Source organism: Phyllopteryx taeniolatus, chromosome 21 (genome assembly GCF_024500385.1).
Source record: "Phyllopteryx taeniolatus isolate TA_2022b chromosome 21, UOR_Ptae_1.2, whole genome shotgun sequence".
Classification (NCBI taxonomy): domain Eukaryota; kingdom Metazoa; phylum Chordata; class Actinopteri; order Syngnathiformes; family Syngnathidae; genus Phyllopteryx; species Phyllopteryx taeniolatus.
In genome coordinates this window covers 16335376-16353208 of record NC_084522.1, presented here as the reverse complement: position 1 = coordinate 16353208, position 17833 = coordinate 16335376, and the positions used below count along the sequence as shown (strand labels likewise).

The 17833-nt window shown below is 42.3% G+C and overlaps 1 protein-coding gene across 1 annotated transcript; it reads left to right on the top strand.

Annotated features, from left to right (window-relative positions):
* The first annotated feature begins 5255 nt into the window (after window positions 1-5255).
* On the top strand, window positions 5256-17425 carry c1galt1a (core 1 synthase, glycoprotein-N-acetylgalactosamine 3-beta-galactosyltransferase 1a). Its single transcript, XM_061760922.1, has 3 exons — window positions 5256-5583; window positions 8129-8790; window positions 16205-17425. Exons 1-3 carry the CDS (start codon window positions 5448-5450, stop codon window positions 16367-16369), a joined length of 963 nt encoding a protein of 320 aa, XP_061616906.1. The 5' UTR covers window positions 5256-5447; the 3' UTR covers window positions 16370-17425.
* Window positions 17426-17833: the final 408 nt, after the last annotated feature.

The window sequence follows — 17833 nt, the reverse complement described above, 5'->3', positions numbered from 1 at the left end:
GCTCGCAAATACTCACTTCTGTCCTGAGTCTAGCCTCCACTACTCTTTCCCATAACTTCATTGTGTGGCTCATCAACTTTATTCGTCTATAGTTCCCACAGCTCCGCACATCACCCTTGTTCTTAAAAATGGGCACCAGCACACTTTTCCTCCATTCCTCAGGCATCTTCTCATGCGCTAGAATTCTATTGAACAAGCTGATCAACAACTCCACAGCCACCTCTCCTAGATGCTTCCATACCTCTACAGGAATGTCATCAGGACCAACTGCCTTTCCATTTTTCATCCTCTTTCATGCCTTTCTAACTTCCCCCTGACTAATCATTGTCACTTCCTGGTCCACCACACTTGCCTCTTCTACTCTCCCTTCTATCTCATTTTCCTCATTCATCAACTCCTCGAAGTATTCTTTCCATCTAGCAAGCACACTGCTGGCACCAGTCAACATATTTCCATCTCTGTCCTTAATCACCCTAACCTGCTGCACATCCTTCCCATCTCTATCCCTGCCTGACCAACCTGTATAGATCTTTCTCCTTCTGTCCCACTTCTTCTTAGCTAACCTCTTTCCTTGTATGATTTCCTGTACTTTGAGGTTCCACCACCAAGTCTCCTTCTCTCCTTTCCTGCCAGAAGATACACCAAGTACTCTCCTGCCTGCCTCTCTGATCACCTTGGCTGTAGTGGTCCAGTCTTCTGGAAGCTCCTCCTGTCCACAGAAAGCCTGTCTCACCTTTTCTCAAAAAGCCGCACAACACCCGTCCTGTCTCAGCTTCCACCACATGGTTCTCTGCTCTGCCTTTGTCTTCCTAATCTTCCTCCCCACCACCAGAGTCATCTTACAAACCACCATTCTATGCTGTCTAGCCACACTCTTCCCTACCACAACCTTACAGTCGGTAACCTCCTTCAGATTACATCGTCTGCACAAGATGTAATCCACCTGTGTGCTTCTACCTCCGCTCTTGTAGGTCACCCTATGCTCCTGCCTCTTCTGGAAAAAAGTGTTCACTACAGCCATTTGGATCCTTTTTGCAAAGTCTACCACCATCTGTCCCTCCAAGTTCCTTTCCTGGATGTCGTACTTACCCATCATTCTTCATCACCTCTATTTCCTTCACCAACATGTCCATTACAATCTGCACCAATCACGACTGTCTGAGATGCTCAGAGCTACTTTGTGTAGCTCCTTCCAGAATTTCTCTTTCACCTCTAGGTCACATCCTACCTGTGGGGCATAGCCACTAATCACATTATACATAACACCCTCAACTTCAAGTTTCAGCCTCATCACTCGATCTGATATTCTTTTCACCTCCAAGACATTCTTAGCCAACTCTTCTTTTAAAATAACCCCGACTCCATTTCTCTTCCCATTTACACCATGGTAAAATAATTTCAACCCTGCCCCTAAACTTCTAGCCTTACTGCCTTTCCACCTTGTATCCTGGACACACAATATATCAACCTTTCTCCTCATCATCATGTCAACCAACTCCCGAGATTTTCCTGTCATAGCCCCAACATTCAAAGTCCCCACATTCAATTCTAGGCTCTGTGCTTTGCTCTTCTCTTTCTGCCTAAGAACCCGCTTTCCAAATCCTCCTCTTCTTCTTCTTCGACCCACAGTAGCTGAATTTCCACCGACACCCTGCAGGTTAACGGTGCCGGTGGCGGACGTTGTTAACCCGGGCCACGACCGATCCGGTATGAAATTCTTTCGACGAAAGCTCATAGTTCTTTGGCAAAGTTTTAAGCCGGATGCCCTTCCTGACGCAATCCTTTGCATTTATCAGGGCTTGGGACCGGGACTGTACAGTTAACTTTTTTAAATTATTTCCTTCAATAGTTGTTTTATTTATTATAATTAATTGGAAATAATACAATTTAATAATGGAATTAATATTATTTTATTAGTCAAATGAAACTTTTTTTGTTTATTCATTTTTATTTATTTTATTAATTTATCAAAACAATTGGATAATTCATTGTAAATAAAACTAAACAATATTATTAAACTATTTTTGATACGCATTAACAATTGCGGCCAATGTGTAGCACATCTGCATCACAATTCTGAGGACCGGGGTTCAATCCCCGGTTCCGCCTGTGTGGAGTTTGCATGTTCTCACCGTGCCTGCGTGGGTTTTCTCCAGGCACTCCGGTTTCCTCCCACATCCCAAAAACATGGTTGGTAGGTTGATTGACAACTCTAAATTTCCCGTAGGTATGAATGTGAGTGCGAATGGTGTTTGTTTCTATGTGCCCTGCGATTGGCTGGCGACCAGTTGAGGGCGTACCCCGCGTCTCGCCCGAAGATAGCTGGGATGAGCTCCAGCAAGCCATCGCGTGAGGATTAGTGGTACGGAAAATGGATGGATGGATTAACAATTTCTTTTCACCCTGACAAATGACATGGCACATCTGCCCATTAAAAAAAAACAAAAAACATTGCAGTCATTGAGCACAAAAGGTTTTTTCAACCCGAGTCATTTTGGTTTCCAAATGTGATGTGGATGGGACACCTGACACATATCCCAGCACTGCTCCTGCAGAATGTCTTTCTCTTGGCAGAGAAAAAAATCAAGTGGTTATCTTTTTTTAATTTTTGTTTTTATTTTATGCATGTACTTGGAAGTGAAAAACGTAACCAAACTGCTGAGCTTATGGATGAACTTTCTACCAGTAGAGTGCGCTAATAGACTATAACATGGTCCTTGAGCATAAATGTATTCAAGAACACTAGATGGAACCTGGATTTGTGTACGAGAGCTTTGGAGCAATGTGCTCAATGGCGCAATGGTTCCTCCCACCTCCACCAAATTCATTTTTGTTGAGACTTTGGGCATAAAAATACAGAGATAAACAACAACAACAAAATCACAACTTGCTGCATTTTCAACCAATTTTCATGCGGTTTGTTTTATTTAAATTGTCAGATGGTGGTAGTACAAGACACCAGTGTCCAATGAAATGATGGTTTTTTTTCACTCAAAAATAGTACTTCCGTGCCGATAATATACACACATGGACAAAATTCTTGGTACCCTTCTGTTAATGAGAGAGGAAAAAAACTCGTCACAGAAATCACTTGATTGTGACAAAAGTAATAATAAATAAAAAAATGATGAAAATGAATCAATGAATATCAGACATTGCTTTTGAATTTTCGTTTAACAGAATTCTTTAAAAAACAAACTCAAGAAACAAAAATGATGGTACCCATAGAAAATATTGAAAATAATTTGATCATACAAGGTGTGTCTCTAATTAGCATCCCAGGTGTCTTCAAACTTGTAATGAGTCAGTTGGCCTATTTAAAGGGTGACAAGTAGTGACTGTGCTGTTTGCTGACATGGTGTGTACCTCACTAAACATGGGCCAGAGGAAGTGAAGGAGAGAGTTGTCCCAGGAGATCAGAAAGAAAATTAGAGACAAGTAACATTTTGGATAAATTGCACTTGTCAGAGTAGTTTGAATGCGCCATGCTTTTTTACTTCAACTTTTGTATTTATGATTTTCAAAAGAATCGATACTTTTACTCCCTTACAATGATCAACATGCCGCTTACTACTTTTATTTACCCATTATTGCGTGCGCAATTTACTTTTAGACTTCATCCTCGACTTCCCATTGGGCGCCGTTGCGCCAATCCACCGTGATCACGAGTGTCATTTGACTTCAATTCACCAATCAGACGGCACAAGGCAGTCTCATTAGTTTTTTTCAGTGAGTACATTCTTGGCGGCACGGTGGACGACTGGTTAGAGCGTCAGCCTCACAGTTCTGAGGACCCGGGTCCAATCCCCGGCCCCGCCTGTGTGGAGTTTGCATGTTCTCCCCGTGCCTGCGTGGCTTTTCTCCGGGCACTCCGCTTTCCTCCCACATCCCAAAAACATGCATTCATTGTAGACTCTAAATTGCCCGACAGCCTTTCTTTGTTCCAGCTGATGGCCGGTGGACTGCAGAAGCCAAAATACTGATGCCTTCAATTGATGAGGCAGCTCTTCAGATGGAGGTCTTGAACATGGTTCCACAAGGTCCATTCAAAAACACCAGAGCTTTTGCAATGCTCTTACTCAAAATGTCCCTCTCCACATATATATATATGTCAGTCATCAATTTCTTCAAAGAACACTATCAAAGGTCAGAACAGAAGCAGACTTTCCAGTGCTCAGGATTGTGACGATGTTATACAGGCCCAACATCACAAAGAGTGCTTCATCATCTCACCCTCATTGATCGGTGAGTTAAAAAGGATTTTTGCCCATTTCTATCAATCAAAAAGAGTCCATTAAGGAAATGAGAGAACAAAATTACTTCAAAACTGGTAACTAAATAAATAATGAAATGTAATACAACAAAAAAAGAAACAAAACAATTAAAATCTCATTCAAATGTTTACATTTAAATGAGATTCTCACTTGACTCTTGGTAGAAATCTTGCTGACAGGTGTCTGTGTGGAATACTGAAAGCCATTCGGACATTTTCACACTTATTCTGGACATTTTTTGCTTCATTTGTTTTTACTTTTTGCTGAGGGGTACGCTGTTTACAGTCAGCATCGATGTTACTCATATTGGTATGCAGAAATATTCCAGGTTTATCTCCAACAGTTTTCTTATTTGTTTTACCCGAGTAGACCCTTTTTTCCTCTCGTGCACCACTTGTTGTTTTATTGATCAAACTGACCATGTTTGGTTGATCGTTTCTTCAGCGGCATTCCAAAATATATTACTGATATTGGAATTGTAGCCCTGCGATTGGCTGGCGACCGGTTCAGGGTGTACCCCGCCTCTCGCCCGAAGATAGCTGGGATAGGCTCCAGCACGCCCACAACCCTAGTGAGGAGAAGTGGTACAGAAAATGGATGGATGGATATTGGATTTGTTTTCTTATTAGCTCACGCTGTACATATTTTGCACATAGTTTCCTCACTATTATTCCAAATATCAGTGATTCATGAAATACACTGGTTAACAAGTGAATTCTGAGTCCTTACATCTTTTATATTGTTGAAATCAAAGCTTGCCGGGCATGAATTGTTCATCGGTTCTCATCGTTGATATGTCTCTGATGTGCAGATTTATTATACATTTCCCAGCATCAACTCTAAGTGTCGCTAAAGGACCAACAGCTGTAGTTTCAACTTTACCTGTTCATCTCTGAACTGCTTGAGAGCGAAGTGGAGAAGGAGGAGGAGGGAGGGGCGAAGTGGAAGTTTTTGTCTGCTGCAGATCAGAGAAGGGCACAGTTGCCACAGGAAGTGCCAATCAGACATCAAAACACTTTGCGGGTGGGGGGAGTGAGGAAAGAGGGTCATTTTCATTTTTGAAGTATTTATCGATGAAAAAACAAATTGGGCCGAGATTCTCTGTTCTGGAAACTAACCCTTGTCAACTATACATACAGTAAATATATATTCACGTTTGACAGGTAAACCACAATGAGAATTCGGTCACGTTTCCTCTTCATCACAGGATTTCTGATCGGATTTATGTCCCTGCGATATTTTGTGGACTCGGACTTGCCCAAAAACCATTCACAGGATGCCTGGCAAGGAGACAGACTCGGACACAAAGGTAACCAGACATTTGATCACCTTTTTTTAGATTTAGTTTTTTGTTGATTTGCAGTTGCAAATCTGGGTGCTCAATCTGGCAGAGTGACTCTTGAAACTGCTCTTTGTGTGTATGTTGTGCTTTTGAGTGTGCTTCTTGAAAACAGACTGCTTCAATGGACCGCTACCAACGACTGCACTTTGTTTGCTCGGCCAGTAAACAGACTTTTTTTTTTTTTTTTTTTTTGCCACCGGCACAGCCATTAACTACGACATCTAAGTACACAACTTGGAAACACTTTGGGAACTCCATTACATTGTCCGGCCACGTTAGGAGCGAGACGTGAACATAAACAAGGCTTTGTAATAAAAACGGAATGTAAGGTGCAAGAAAGGAAGGGGGATTTACATGGAAAAATTGGACTTCCACATTAGGAGCAGACACGGAACACAACGTGTGATAAAGCTGTTGTTTTTCATAGTCTAGAATACAAAAATGAAACGTTTAAGAGTCCAGGCCTACATTTTTTCTGCCAATCTTCAATGAAATGAGTTACTTATATACACATACATACAGTATATATGTATCAGCGGTGCTCCGATCGATTGGCCACCGATTGCGCAAGCTTAAGCTGTTTATTGACACAGCAGTTGGAGTTTACTGTAAAACCAAATGCACAGCGAAAATAATTACCCTCATTTTATATTAAAATTCAAGACACACATTGTTTTGGAAATCGACAGCTTATGCTAAAAGTCAAAGGAAAACACTTTTGATAGGCGAGCTAATGTTACCATTTGATCATGGGAGGGATTTGACTTCAACTATTGAATACGGCGGGACGGCGGGCAACTGTTTAGCACAATTCTGAGGACCCGGGTTCAAATCCGGCCTCACCTGTGTGGAGTTAGCATGCGTGGGTTTTCTCCAGGAAATCCGGTTTCCTCCCACATCCCCAAAAACATGCACGGTAGATTGACTGAAGACTAAAATTGCCCGTAGGTGTGAATGTGAGTTTGAATGATTGTTTGTTTGTATGTGCCCTGCAATTGGCTGGCGACCAGTTCAGAGTGTACCAAAAGTTAGCTGGGATAGGCTCCCGCATGCCCACGACCCTAGTGAGGGAAGCAATATGGAAAATGGGTGGATATTGAATATTCACACACAAACGCCATACTAACACATACAGACAGTTAATATAATAATAGTCACTGGCATATATTCTTCCTAATCTGTGAAAAACAAGTTTATTTAAATTATAATGATACTTTCTTCTTCTACACCTTTTTTTTTTGAGTAACTCAATGCATGCCCACACCACACTGCCCCTAAGAGGCCAAGGCGGGCACAGCAGGAACAGCAGATACAGTCATTGACTGTATAAAAAGACACTTTTTTTTTTTACCTAACTGTGACGTGAAGCCAGACGAAACCGTTCCTGTTTTAGGTCAAATAGGGTTATCAAAATTATTTCTATTTGCTAAATGCCAGAATAATGAAAGGATTATTATTTTTTGACAAATATAAATAACAATACAGTCATGGCTAAAAACATTGCCACATTTTTAGCCATGATTGTTTATTTTTCTTTGGGTTTTTTTTTTAGTTCTATTATTTTAATACATTATTTTACTTGTCACTAATTTGTTTCCTAGTTGTTTTTTGAAGTTATATTTAAAGTCTACTTTTGGTAATTACATAACTACAAAATTTTAAAATAAATATATAATCATGTTTATCAATCATTCATTCATTCATCTTCCTCACCGCTGATCCTCACGAGCATCGCGGGTGTGCTGGAGCCGATCCCATAAACAAACAACCACACTAACATTCACACCTACGGGCAATTTAGAGTCTTCAATCAACCTAGCACGCATGTTTTTGGGATGTGGGAGGAAACCGGAGTGCCCGGAGAAAACCCACGCAGGCACGGGGAGAACATGCAAACTCCACACAGGCGGGACCGGGGATTGAACCCCGCTCCTCAGAACTGTGAGGTGGATACGCTACCCAGTCATCCACCGTGCCGCCTCATGATTTCAATATCAGTCAAAATAATCGGGATTATTTTCTTCCCCATAATCGCCCAGCCTGTCACCCATGGAATGTAACTACGACGTGGGAAATCGTGACTTAATAGCAATAGTTTAGGCCTTGGAGGAATGGACCCACTGGTTACCACTGGTTAGAGGGGGCCGGTACCCCTTTCATTATCTGGATTATGTGTGTGTGTGTGTGTGTGTGTGTGTGTGTGTGTGTGCGTGCATCTGTGTATATATAGGCGGCACAGTGGCCGATTTGGTTAGGACATCTGTCTCACAGTTCTGAGGACCCTGGTTCAAATCCCAGCCCTGCCTGTGTGGAGTTCTCCCCGTGCCTGCATGGGCTTTCTCCAAGTACTCCGTTTTTTTTGTAATACAAACTGCGATTAAAATGCGTTTTTTTTTTTTTTTTTTTTACAAAAAAATGTTGGGTCATAAATACAATGCGTTAAAGTTCCATAGACTTCTCATAGAGTCCTGTATACAGCATATTCATGATATTTTATATGTTTTACATGCAGGTGTCAACTTGCCTTCAGCAACAAATTCTTCACAAACAACCCGTATCTTGTGTTGGATCATGACAGGGCCCAAGAACATGGAGTCCCGGACCAAGCACATTAAGGAAACATGGGCAACGCGCTGCAACATAGTGTTGTACATGAGTTCTGTTAAGACTGACTTCCCAACTGTGAAGCTGAATGTCAGTGAGGGGAGAGAGCACTTGTATTGGAAGACCATCCGTGCCTTTGAGTACATCTACCAACAGCACCTGGATGATGCAGATTGGTTCCTAAAAGCAGATGATGACACATACGTGATTGTAGAGAATCTACTCTACATGTTGTCTCAGCTTGATCCTGAGAAGCCTTTGTACCTGGGAAGAAGGTTTAGACCTTTCATCAGTCAAGGGTATATGAGTGGTGGAGCAGGCTATGTACTTAGTAAGGAAGCACTAAGGAGATTTATAAAAGGTTTCACCACAGGAGCATGCACCCATTTCTCTTCCATAGAGGACATGGCTCTGGGGAAATGTATGGAGACAATGAAGGTGGAGCCAGTAGATACCAGAGATGTGAAAGCGAGACAGACATTTCATCCTTTCCCTCCAGAACTTCACTTGGTCAGACAGTTCCAAAGGAATCCTTGGCATCTGGAATATGAGCACTACCCTCGAATTCAAGTAAGGACACAACACATTAATTGTCAAATCAAGTTTATTTCAAGAGACCTTAACCCTTTTAAAACGACGGGGTTCACCGGTGACACCGCGGCACGTGTGTATTTCAAATTACCATAATTCCTCGCTACTTCATGCAAATTTAATCATTCAAACTAGCCCTGAAAGCTGTGAAACTAATAAATCTATATATTATTATGGTGCTCAAAGGGTTAACCTTTTCTTTCTTTTTTTTTTTTATGTGTCCTGTTAGGTCAAGCAGAAAGGAAGATCTGTATCCCTTTTATGCCGGAACAGTTTTATTGTCTCACAGTGGACTTTTTAAGCTGCCACTGTGGTTTCTTGTATTCTGATGGATATTTATCAAGAATTACAGTCGTTTAGTCGAACAGAACAAAGTTTTTAAAGGGGAGAAAACAAAGGAGAGAAAGTGAAAAGGTAACTAAATAATATAGGAAAAGACAACAAAAAAGACAAAGCGCTCGCTGTGAACAAGATGAGGAAAATAAAGCATTATATAACTAGTACAATGACACAATGGATTCGAATGTTGTATGGCTCAGTAGTGTTACACTCTGTGAGGGAAGGTCAGGAGAATATAGTACAGGACTGACAGACCAGGCTCATGGATGTCGATGGGCAACATTTATCACATAGTCTGGTGATTTTGTAGTCGCAACGATGCAACCATGAATCCGTCCGAGGTAAATTTTTCCCATTGAAACCTACCCACTGGACTGGTCCCAAGCCAATTGCATATATATATACAGTATTCAGCCATCCAGCCATCCATCCATCCATCCATCTTCCTCTTATCCAAAGTCGCTGCTCAAGCAGCCCAGACACCCTGCAAAAAAAACTAATTTTGGCTGCTTGTATCCGGGATCTTGTTCTTTCGGTCACGACCCACAGCTCGTATCCATTGGTGAGGATAAGAGTGTAGATCGACCGGTAAATTGAGAGCTTCACCTTTTGGCTTAGCTCCTTCTTCCCCACAATGGACCAATACAAAGTCCGCATCACGGCAGGCGCTGCACGAATCCGTCTGTCGATCTCCCGTTCCATTTTTCCATCACTCGTGAACAAGACCCCAAGATACTTGAACTCACCCACTTGGGGAAGGATCTCATCCCCGACCTGGAGAGGGCACTCCACCCTTTTCCGACCGAGGACTATGGTGTCAGACTTACCTTACTGATTTTCATCCCAACCGCTTACCGCTCGGCTGTGAACCGCTCCAGTGAGACTTGGAGAGGCTGAGGAGTGTGATCCCCCTGTAGTTGGAACACACCCTCCGGTCCCCCTTCTTAAAAAGGGGGACCACCACACCAGTCTGCCAATCCAGAGGCACTGTCCCCGATGTCCACGTGTTATTGCAGAGGCGTGTCAACCAGGACAGCCCCACAACTTCCAGAGCCTTTAGGAACTCCGGGCGAATCTCATCCACCCCTGGGGCCTTGCCACCGAGGAGCTTTTTAACCACCTCGGTGACCTCAACCACAGAGATAGGAGAGCCCGCCTCAGAGATCCAAGACTATGCTCCCTCATGTAAAGGCGTGTCGGTAGAATTGGCGTGTGTGTGCGCGTGTGTGAATATATATATATCCATTTTCAACACCGCTTATCCTGGTTAGGGTCGCGGGGTGCTGGAGCCTATCCCAGCTGACTTCAGGCAAAAGGCGGACTACACCCTGAACTGGTTGCCAGTCAGTCGCAGGGCACATATAAACACGGACAACCATTCGCACTCACATTCACACCGTCACTGAGTGGGAACTGAAGCCACGCTGCCCGCACCAAAGTCAGGCGAGTGCACCACTACACCATTAGTGACCTCCTCTTTAATCCTTGTAATGAATGTTTCAATTTTATGTGGTTGTTGAGAACACTGTAATATTTGCAATGTGGCATTTGTGTTGTGTGGGGTGAAACGTCTCAGTTGAGAAACAGATTTGACATCAGACATTCAAATTTGCAGAAATACAATCACTAGTGGCGCTGTTGTGATGGTAACACTGGTAACGTTCATGCAAAGTTCTTAAAATATTATACATCATTCAAATTTGGTGCAGATTGTGATTACTTCCCCCGGACTTGCAGTAGTGTTCCAACGCCTGTGGGTATTGCTAGTGCTCCATCCATTGTCCCAGACAGAAGGAACAAATGTCACTGTGGCTTCATGGGGAGCCACCAAACAGCGGGTTTCTCACCTTCTTGGTCATCAAGCCAGTGTCCCAAAAAAATAAGTTTGTTGGTGATACTCTTTAGGCTGGCTGGGGGTTAAAGTTAATTAACTTAGCGTCCGAGTGAGAAACCATTGTCCGTGTTGCAGCTTTGATGAGCTCTTTCGGACTGGCTGGTAATTCATTTAGCATCCGTGTGTGAAGTTAAGTGTCCCGTGCTTTTCCTTTGATAAGTGGACCAGGCTTTCCTTCGATGTCTTGTGTACGTAGGCTGGCTCAGCGGGGCAGCCGAGGCAGGTATGCGAAACAGCACGAGATTGGGGGTTGCTGGGTGTCATCTTTAATGGCGTGTCTGTTACACTACTAATTGCTCCAAAGTGGATCGATATTATGAGAAATGTTTGCTAGTTTCATTTCCTTGAGCAAAAAAATTTATCAAATCAACTTGCTAGTGAAATATGGACCATGAATACCCCATACCTCCTTTAAATTAGACTTGTCTGCATTCAACTGCAGTGGACAGCGTCGTTGTCACCAGCACCCGTACTTCCTGCTCACCCACCTTACTGTTATTGTCGTCTGATTGGTGTAAAGCATCTTTGAGTCTCTTCAGAAGTGCTATATAAGTTTAATGTATTATTATTATTATTATTATTATTACATATAATATGTTACGCATATTGAAGAATTGACAATTAAAGTACCTTTTATTATTATTATTATTAAACAAAAAGCTTTAATAATCACAGAGACACAGAAGGGATGATATGTATGTGTACATACATTTATTATTAATTTTAATTTCTTTAAAATATGTATGCTTGTTTTCATGTGCTTGACTGACCCAACATTAGCCGTTAGCTTGGAGAAACGGATGCAAGTGAAAGCTATCCCCGTGAGGACAAATGTTGAAAAATCACTCATGAGTACGTTCACTGCGTAATACGTCATTCCTTGCGCGAATGAATTACTCATCGTACTATTTCGCAGGCAACTTCTGCATGAGTCACTGATGGCAGGACAGTTCACTGCAGACGTACCACGAATGAATCACTATTGGCTGACAGTACATTCAGTTCACTTCAGTTCAGTATAGTCTCTCCCCCGCCTGCACAGCGCTACCTGACGCTGGCTGCTCATTGGTCATTCGCCGGTAATTCAGAATGAGTGACAGTACGCTGCAGTTCTCTTTTGGTGCAGCTGGGCTCGACTGAAGAAAAACCAATCCCACTATCGTGAATCACTTCCCAGTTTATATATAATATTTATTTATACATTTATAATTAATATGATCGAATGTATTCCATTGTCGGCCTGATCGACCTCGAACACGCATGTCTGTCAAATCAACTAATAAAGTGTATATGTAAATGTCTGGTTGTTAAATGAGTTTTGTTGCACTGAAATGCAAACAATAAGAAACAAAACTCGACAAACAAGTTTTGATATAAAAGTATAATTTAATTGCAAATCAGCAATACAGCGATAATACTAAACAATAGTAAACCTAGTCCTCAGAGGATAAAATTTATGTGTAAAATCTACATGTGTTATTATAAATGTATTCTTCTTCTTCTTTTCCTTTCAGCTTGTCCCGTTAGGAGTCAGTACAGCGTGTCATCCTTTTCCATCTGAGCCCATCTCCTGCATTCTCCTCTTTAACACCAACTGCCCTCATGTCTTCCTCTAGCTCTCTTGCCAGGCAACTCCATCCTCATCATCCTTCTATCAATATACTCACTGTCTCTCCTCGAAGTCTGCTTTCTCTAATTTTGTCTCCAAAACATCGAACCTTGGCTGTCCCTCTGATGTGCTCATTTCCAATTTTATCCAACCTGGTCACTCCGAGAGCGAACCTCAACATCTTCATTTACGCCACCTCCAGCTCTGCTTCGTGTTGTCTCTTCAGTGCCACTGTCTCTAATCCATACATCATGGCTGGCCTCACCAATGTTTTATAAACTTTGCCCTTCATCCTAGCAGAGACTCTTCTGTCACATAACACACCTGACACCTTCCTCCACCTGTTCCAACCTGCTTGGACCCCATTCTTCACTTCCTTACCACACTCACCATTGCTCTGGACCGTTGACCCGAAATATTTGAAGTCCTCCACCTTTGCTATCTCTTCTCCCTGTAGCCTCACTCTTCCCCCACCACCCCTCTCATTCATGCACATATATTCTGTCTTACTTCGGCTAATCTTCATTCCTCTTCTTTCCAGAAAGATTACCTCCATCTTTCTAACTGTTCCTCCAGCTGCTCCCTGCTTTCACTGCAGATCACAATATCATCTGCAAACATCATGGTCCACGGGGATTCCAGTCTAACCTCATCTGTCAGCCTATCCATCACCACTGCAAACAGAAGGGGCTCAGGGCTGATTTCTGATCCAGTCCCACCACCACGTTAAATTCCTCTGTCACATCTTCAGAACACCTCACCACTGTCCTGCTGCCCTCATACATATCCTGTATTATTCTAACATACTTCTCTGCCACTCCATGGAGAACCACAGTTCCTCTCTGGGTACTCTGTCATAGGCTTTCTCTCGATCCACAAAGACACAATGAAGCTCCTTCTGACCTTCTCTGTACTTTTCCATCAACATCCTCAAGGCAAATAATGCATTGTGGTACTCTTTCTAGGCATGAAACCATACTGTTGCTCGCAAATACTCACTTCTGTCCTGAGTCTAGCCTCCACTACTCTTCCCCATAACTTCATTGTGTGGCTCATCAACTTTATTCCTCTATAGTTCCCACAGCTCTGCACATCACCCTTGTTCTTAAAAATGGGCACCTGCACACTTTTCCTCCATTCCTCAGGCATCTTCTCACGCGCTAGAATTCTATTGAACAAGCTGGTCAAAAACTCCACAGCCACCTCTCCTAGATGCTTCCATACCTCCACAGGAATGTCATCAGGACCAACTGCAATGCCTTTCTAACTTCCCCCTTACTAATCATTGCCACTTCCTGGTCCACCACACTTGCCTTTTCTACTCTTCCTTCTCTCTCATTTTCCTCATTCATCAACTCCTCAAAGTATTCTTTCCATCTAGCTAGCACACTGCTGGCACCAGTCAACATATGTCCATCTCTATCCTTAATCATCCTAACCTGCTGCACATCCTTCCCATCTCTATCCCTCTGTCTGGCCAGCCTGTATAGATCCTTTTCTCCTTCTTTAGTGTCCAACCTGCCATACATGTCATCATATGCCTCTTGTTTGGCCTTTGCCACCTCTACCTTTGCCCTATGTCACATCTCAATTTATTCCTCTCGCCTCTCCTCGGTCCTCTCAATGTCCCACTTCTTCTTAGCTAACCTCTTTCCTTGTATGATTTCCTGTACTGTGAGGTTCCACCACCAAGTCTCCTTCTCTCCTTTCCTGCCAGAAGATACACCAAGTACTCTCCTGCCTGTCTCTCTGATCACCTTGGCTGTAGTGGTCCAGTATTCTGGAAGCTCCTCTTGTCCACCGAGAGCCTGTCTCATCTCTTCCCGAAAAGCTGCACAACACTCGTCCTGTCTCAGCTTCCCCCACATGGTTCTCTGCTCTGGCTTTGTCTTCCTAATCTTCCTCCCTACCACCAGAGCCATCTTGCACAACACTATACTATGCTGTCTAGCCACATTCTCCCCTACCACTACCTTACAGTCGGCAACCTCCTTCAGATTACATCGTCAGCACAAGATGTAATCCACCTGTGTGCTTCTCCCTCCGCTCTTGTAGGTCAACCTATTTTCCTGCCTTCACCAACATGTCCATTACAATCTGCACCAATCATGACTCTTTCTCTGTCTGGGATGCTCAGAACTACTTCATCTAGATCCTTCCAGAATTTCTCTTTCACCCCGAGGTCACATCCTACCTGTGGGGCATAGCCACTAATCACATTACACATAAGACCCTCAATTTCAAGTTTCAGCCTCATCACTCGATCTGATACTCTTTTCACCTCTAAGACATTCTTAGCCAACTCTTCTTTTCAAAATAACCCCGACTCCATTTCTCTTTCCATCTACACCATGGTAAAATAATTTCAACCCTGCCCCTAAACTTCTAGCCTTACTGCCTTTCCACCTGGTCTCCTGGACACACAATATATCAACCTTTCTCCTAATCATCATGTCAACCAACTCGCGAGATTTTCCTGTCATAGTCCCAACATTCAAAGTCCCCACATTCAGTTCTTGGCTCTGTGCTTTCCTCTTCTATTTGTGACGAATAACCCACTTTCCACCTCCTCTTCTTCTTCTTCGACCCACAGTAGCTGAATTTCCACCGACACCCTGCAGGTTAACAGTGCCGGGGGCGGACGTTGTTAACCTGGGCCACGACCGATCCAGTATGGAATTCTTTCGACGAAAGCTCATATTTTTTTGGCAAAGTTTTAAGCCGGATGCCCTTCCTGACGCAACCCTCTGCATTTATCCGGGCTTGGGACCGGCCTACAGTTTGCACTGTCTTGTGCCCTCCATCGGGCTGCATTATTATACATTTCTTAGTGATCTATTCAAATAAATCCCCCACCTTAACTGCTCCTATCGCTTCAGCTTGCCTTGTACTTTTGAGTCTAACTCTCATGTCAGTCTCCTGTTCTCTCATTACTTTATGTGTAGAACGTTAAGATTATGGACATACCGTCTGATCCAAGCGCCGTGTATGTGCTTATTTTCATGTGCTTGACTGACTTTTTTTTTTTTTACGTTAGCTTGAAGAAACGGATGAAGGGGAAGTGTAAATTTGCTCGAGGAGCCCGGTTGCATAGTTGCTAACGACTGCAACAGAAAGGGAGGGGGGCTCGCCGGTCGAGACTGATGGGCCAACACACTAGCTAAGCATTGTGGGATTTATATTATTTATTATTATATTATAATATATGTGCTATATACTGGCGGACGGACATTTTTTTCTCAGGTGGTGTACATTAATGTGGAAAAAATTAACATAAATGATTTTAGCAAAGGGTGGCACGGATGGATGGATGGATGGATTGTATCCTCTCTGATTTGATTCACTTTTATGTTTGAAAATGTTTAGTTTTAGACTGTTGAAAATGTTTATCCTGTTCGGCCTGCGACCTAAAGTCAAATTTGAGTTTTAGCCTTCGGTGCGATGGCGTTTGACATCTCTGTAGATGGGAAAGAACGGGCTAGTTAATAGGACTGCTGTCTCTGCTGATTGCAATATTATTGTAATACATTTCTTAATGTCTTTCTCTTCAGGGTCCAGGTTGCTGTTCAGATTTTGCTGTGTCCTTCCACTACATTTATGCTGTTCAACTTTATGCTTTGGAGTACCTGACATACCATCTGCGGCCATATGGATACAAGTACAGATTTAATTCCTATGAACTTAGATATTTTAATGGCACAACAAAACAATTGTGAAACATTGCATTTTCCAAATAGCCTGTTCATGTTTTGGCAGAGAACACATTGCAGGAATCATCAAAGTTTTAAAACCTGTTAATTTATTTAGCTCTCTTTAACTTAAAATGTGTAACAGGTGATAGTCCACAATTAAAGCTTGTCTTATTTTTTCTTAACAGTGAACATTTTTGGAAACATCCCTAGTTCTGTCAATTAAAGAGGACATATTATAGAAAAATGCACTTTTGAATTGGTTGTACTGTATACAAATAGATACTGTAGCTGAAGGACCATTTCAACAGAAACCTCCTATAAATATTCTATTTCTTCACGGTTCTGCTGTTCATTCGTCACTTGCTACAAATACAGGGGAAACTGGCTTGACAGTTCACTTACATTTGTAACACACCAAAACGTTTTTTCTCTAAAGTTAAATGCAGATTAGCCTGTCTCTCTCCCAAAATACATCCTCATTTTTTTTGTAATGGTCTTCTGACTGGAGCTCATTCAGAATGCTGCCGCTCGGGTTCTGACAAGAACAAAGAGGTCAGAGCCTATTAATCCAATTCTAAAATCTTTCCACTGGCTTTCAGTCTAGATTTTAAAGTTGTGCTACTGGTCTACAAATCACTAAACGGTTTAAGTCCAGAATACATGAATGAAATGCTAATGGAATATAAACCCAGTCGGGCTCTGAGATCGACAGACTCAGGTCAAATAGTGGAGCACAGAGTCCAAAGCAAACAACGGTGTAGCAGCATTTAGCCGTTATGCTGGACACAAATGGAATACATTGCCAACAGAAGTGACGTCAGCTCCAAGTGTGTATGTTTTGAAGTCTTTTTCCCCGTGCTTTTCAGAGCATTTCCACTTTTAAATGATATTTCTTCCACTGTATGCTGTTTTAATTGTATTTTTATTTTATTTTTGTGTTTCTCTTTGTTTTGAATGTTTATAAGCTGTTTTTTCTTTGTTTTTTTCAATGCTTTTAATCATGTAAAGCACATTGACTTACCTTGTGTATGAAATGCGCTATATAAATACATTTGCTTTGCTTTGCTTTGCTCAATCACACATTCTGCTAAATTCCTTCTTGTTAAAATGATTGTCTTAGAATCTCAGATAACACTTTAACCACTCGACACCATATATTGTACCATGTTGCCATCTGCTTTGTTACCATTTAATTTTTTTCTGCATATCTAGAAAAGCTCTAACTAAAACCAATTTGTTAGGGTTAGTAGTAGTGCTCGTATGCAAAGTTGAATCGCGGCACTTTGTGGTCGTCTACCTCGGCGGGGAGAACGGCGGGAGAGATTGGGGTGCCGGGTGTCATCTTGTAATGGCGTGTCCGCTACAGCACTATATGGACGACTTTGGACTCGTTGACATGGAGCCTAAAAAAAACGTACAAAAAGAGAGTTCACTTTTTTTTTCGTCGGTACACCACTCTTTCTCACGAATAGATTTTTTTCTTCTTGA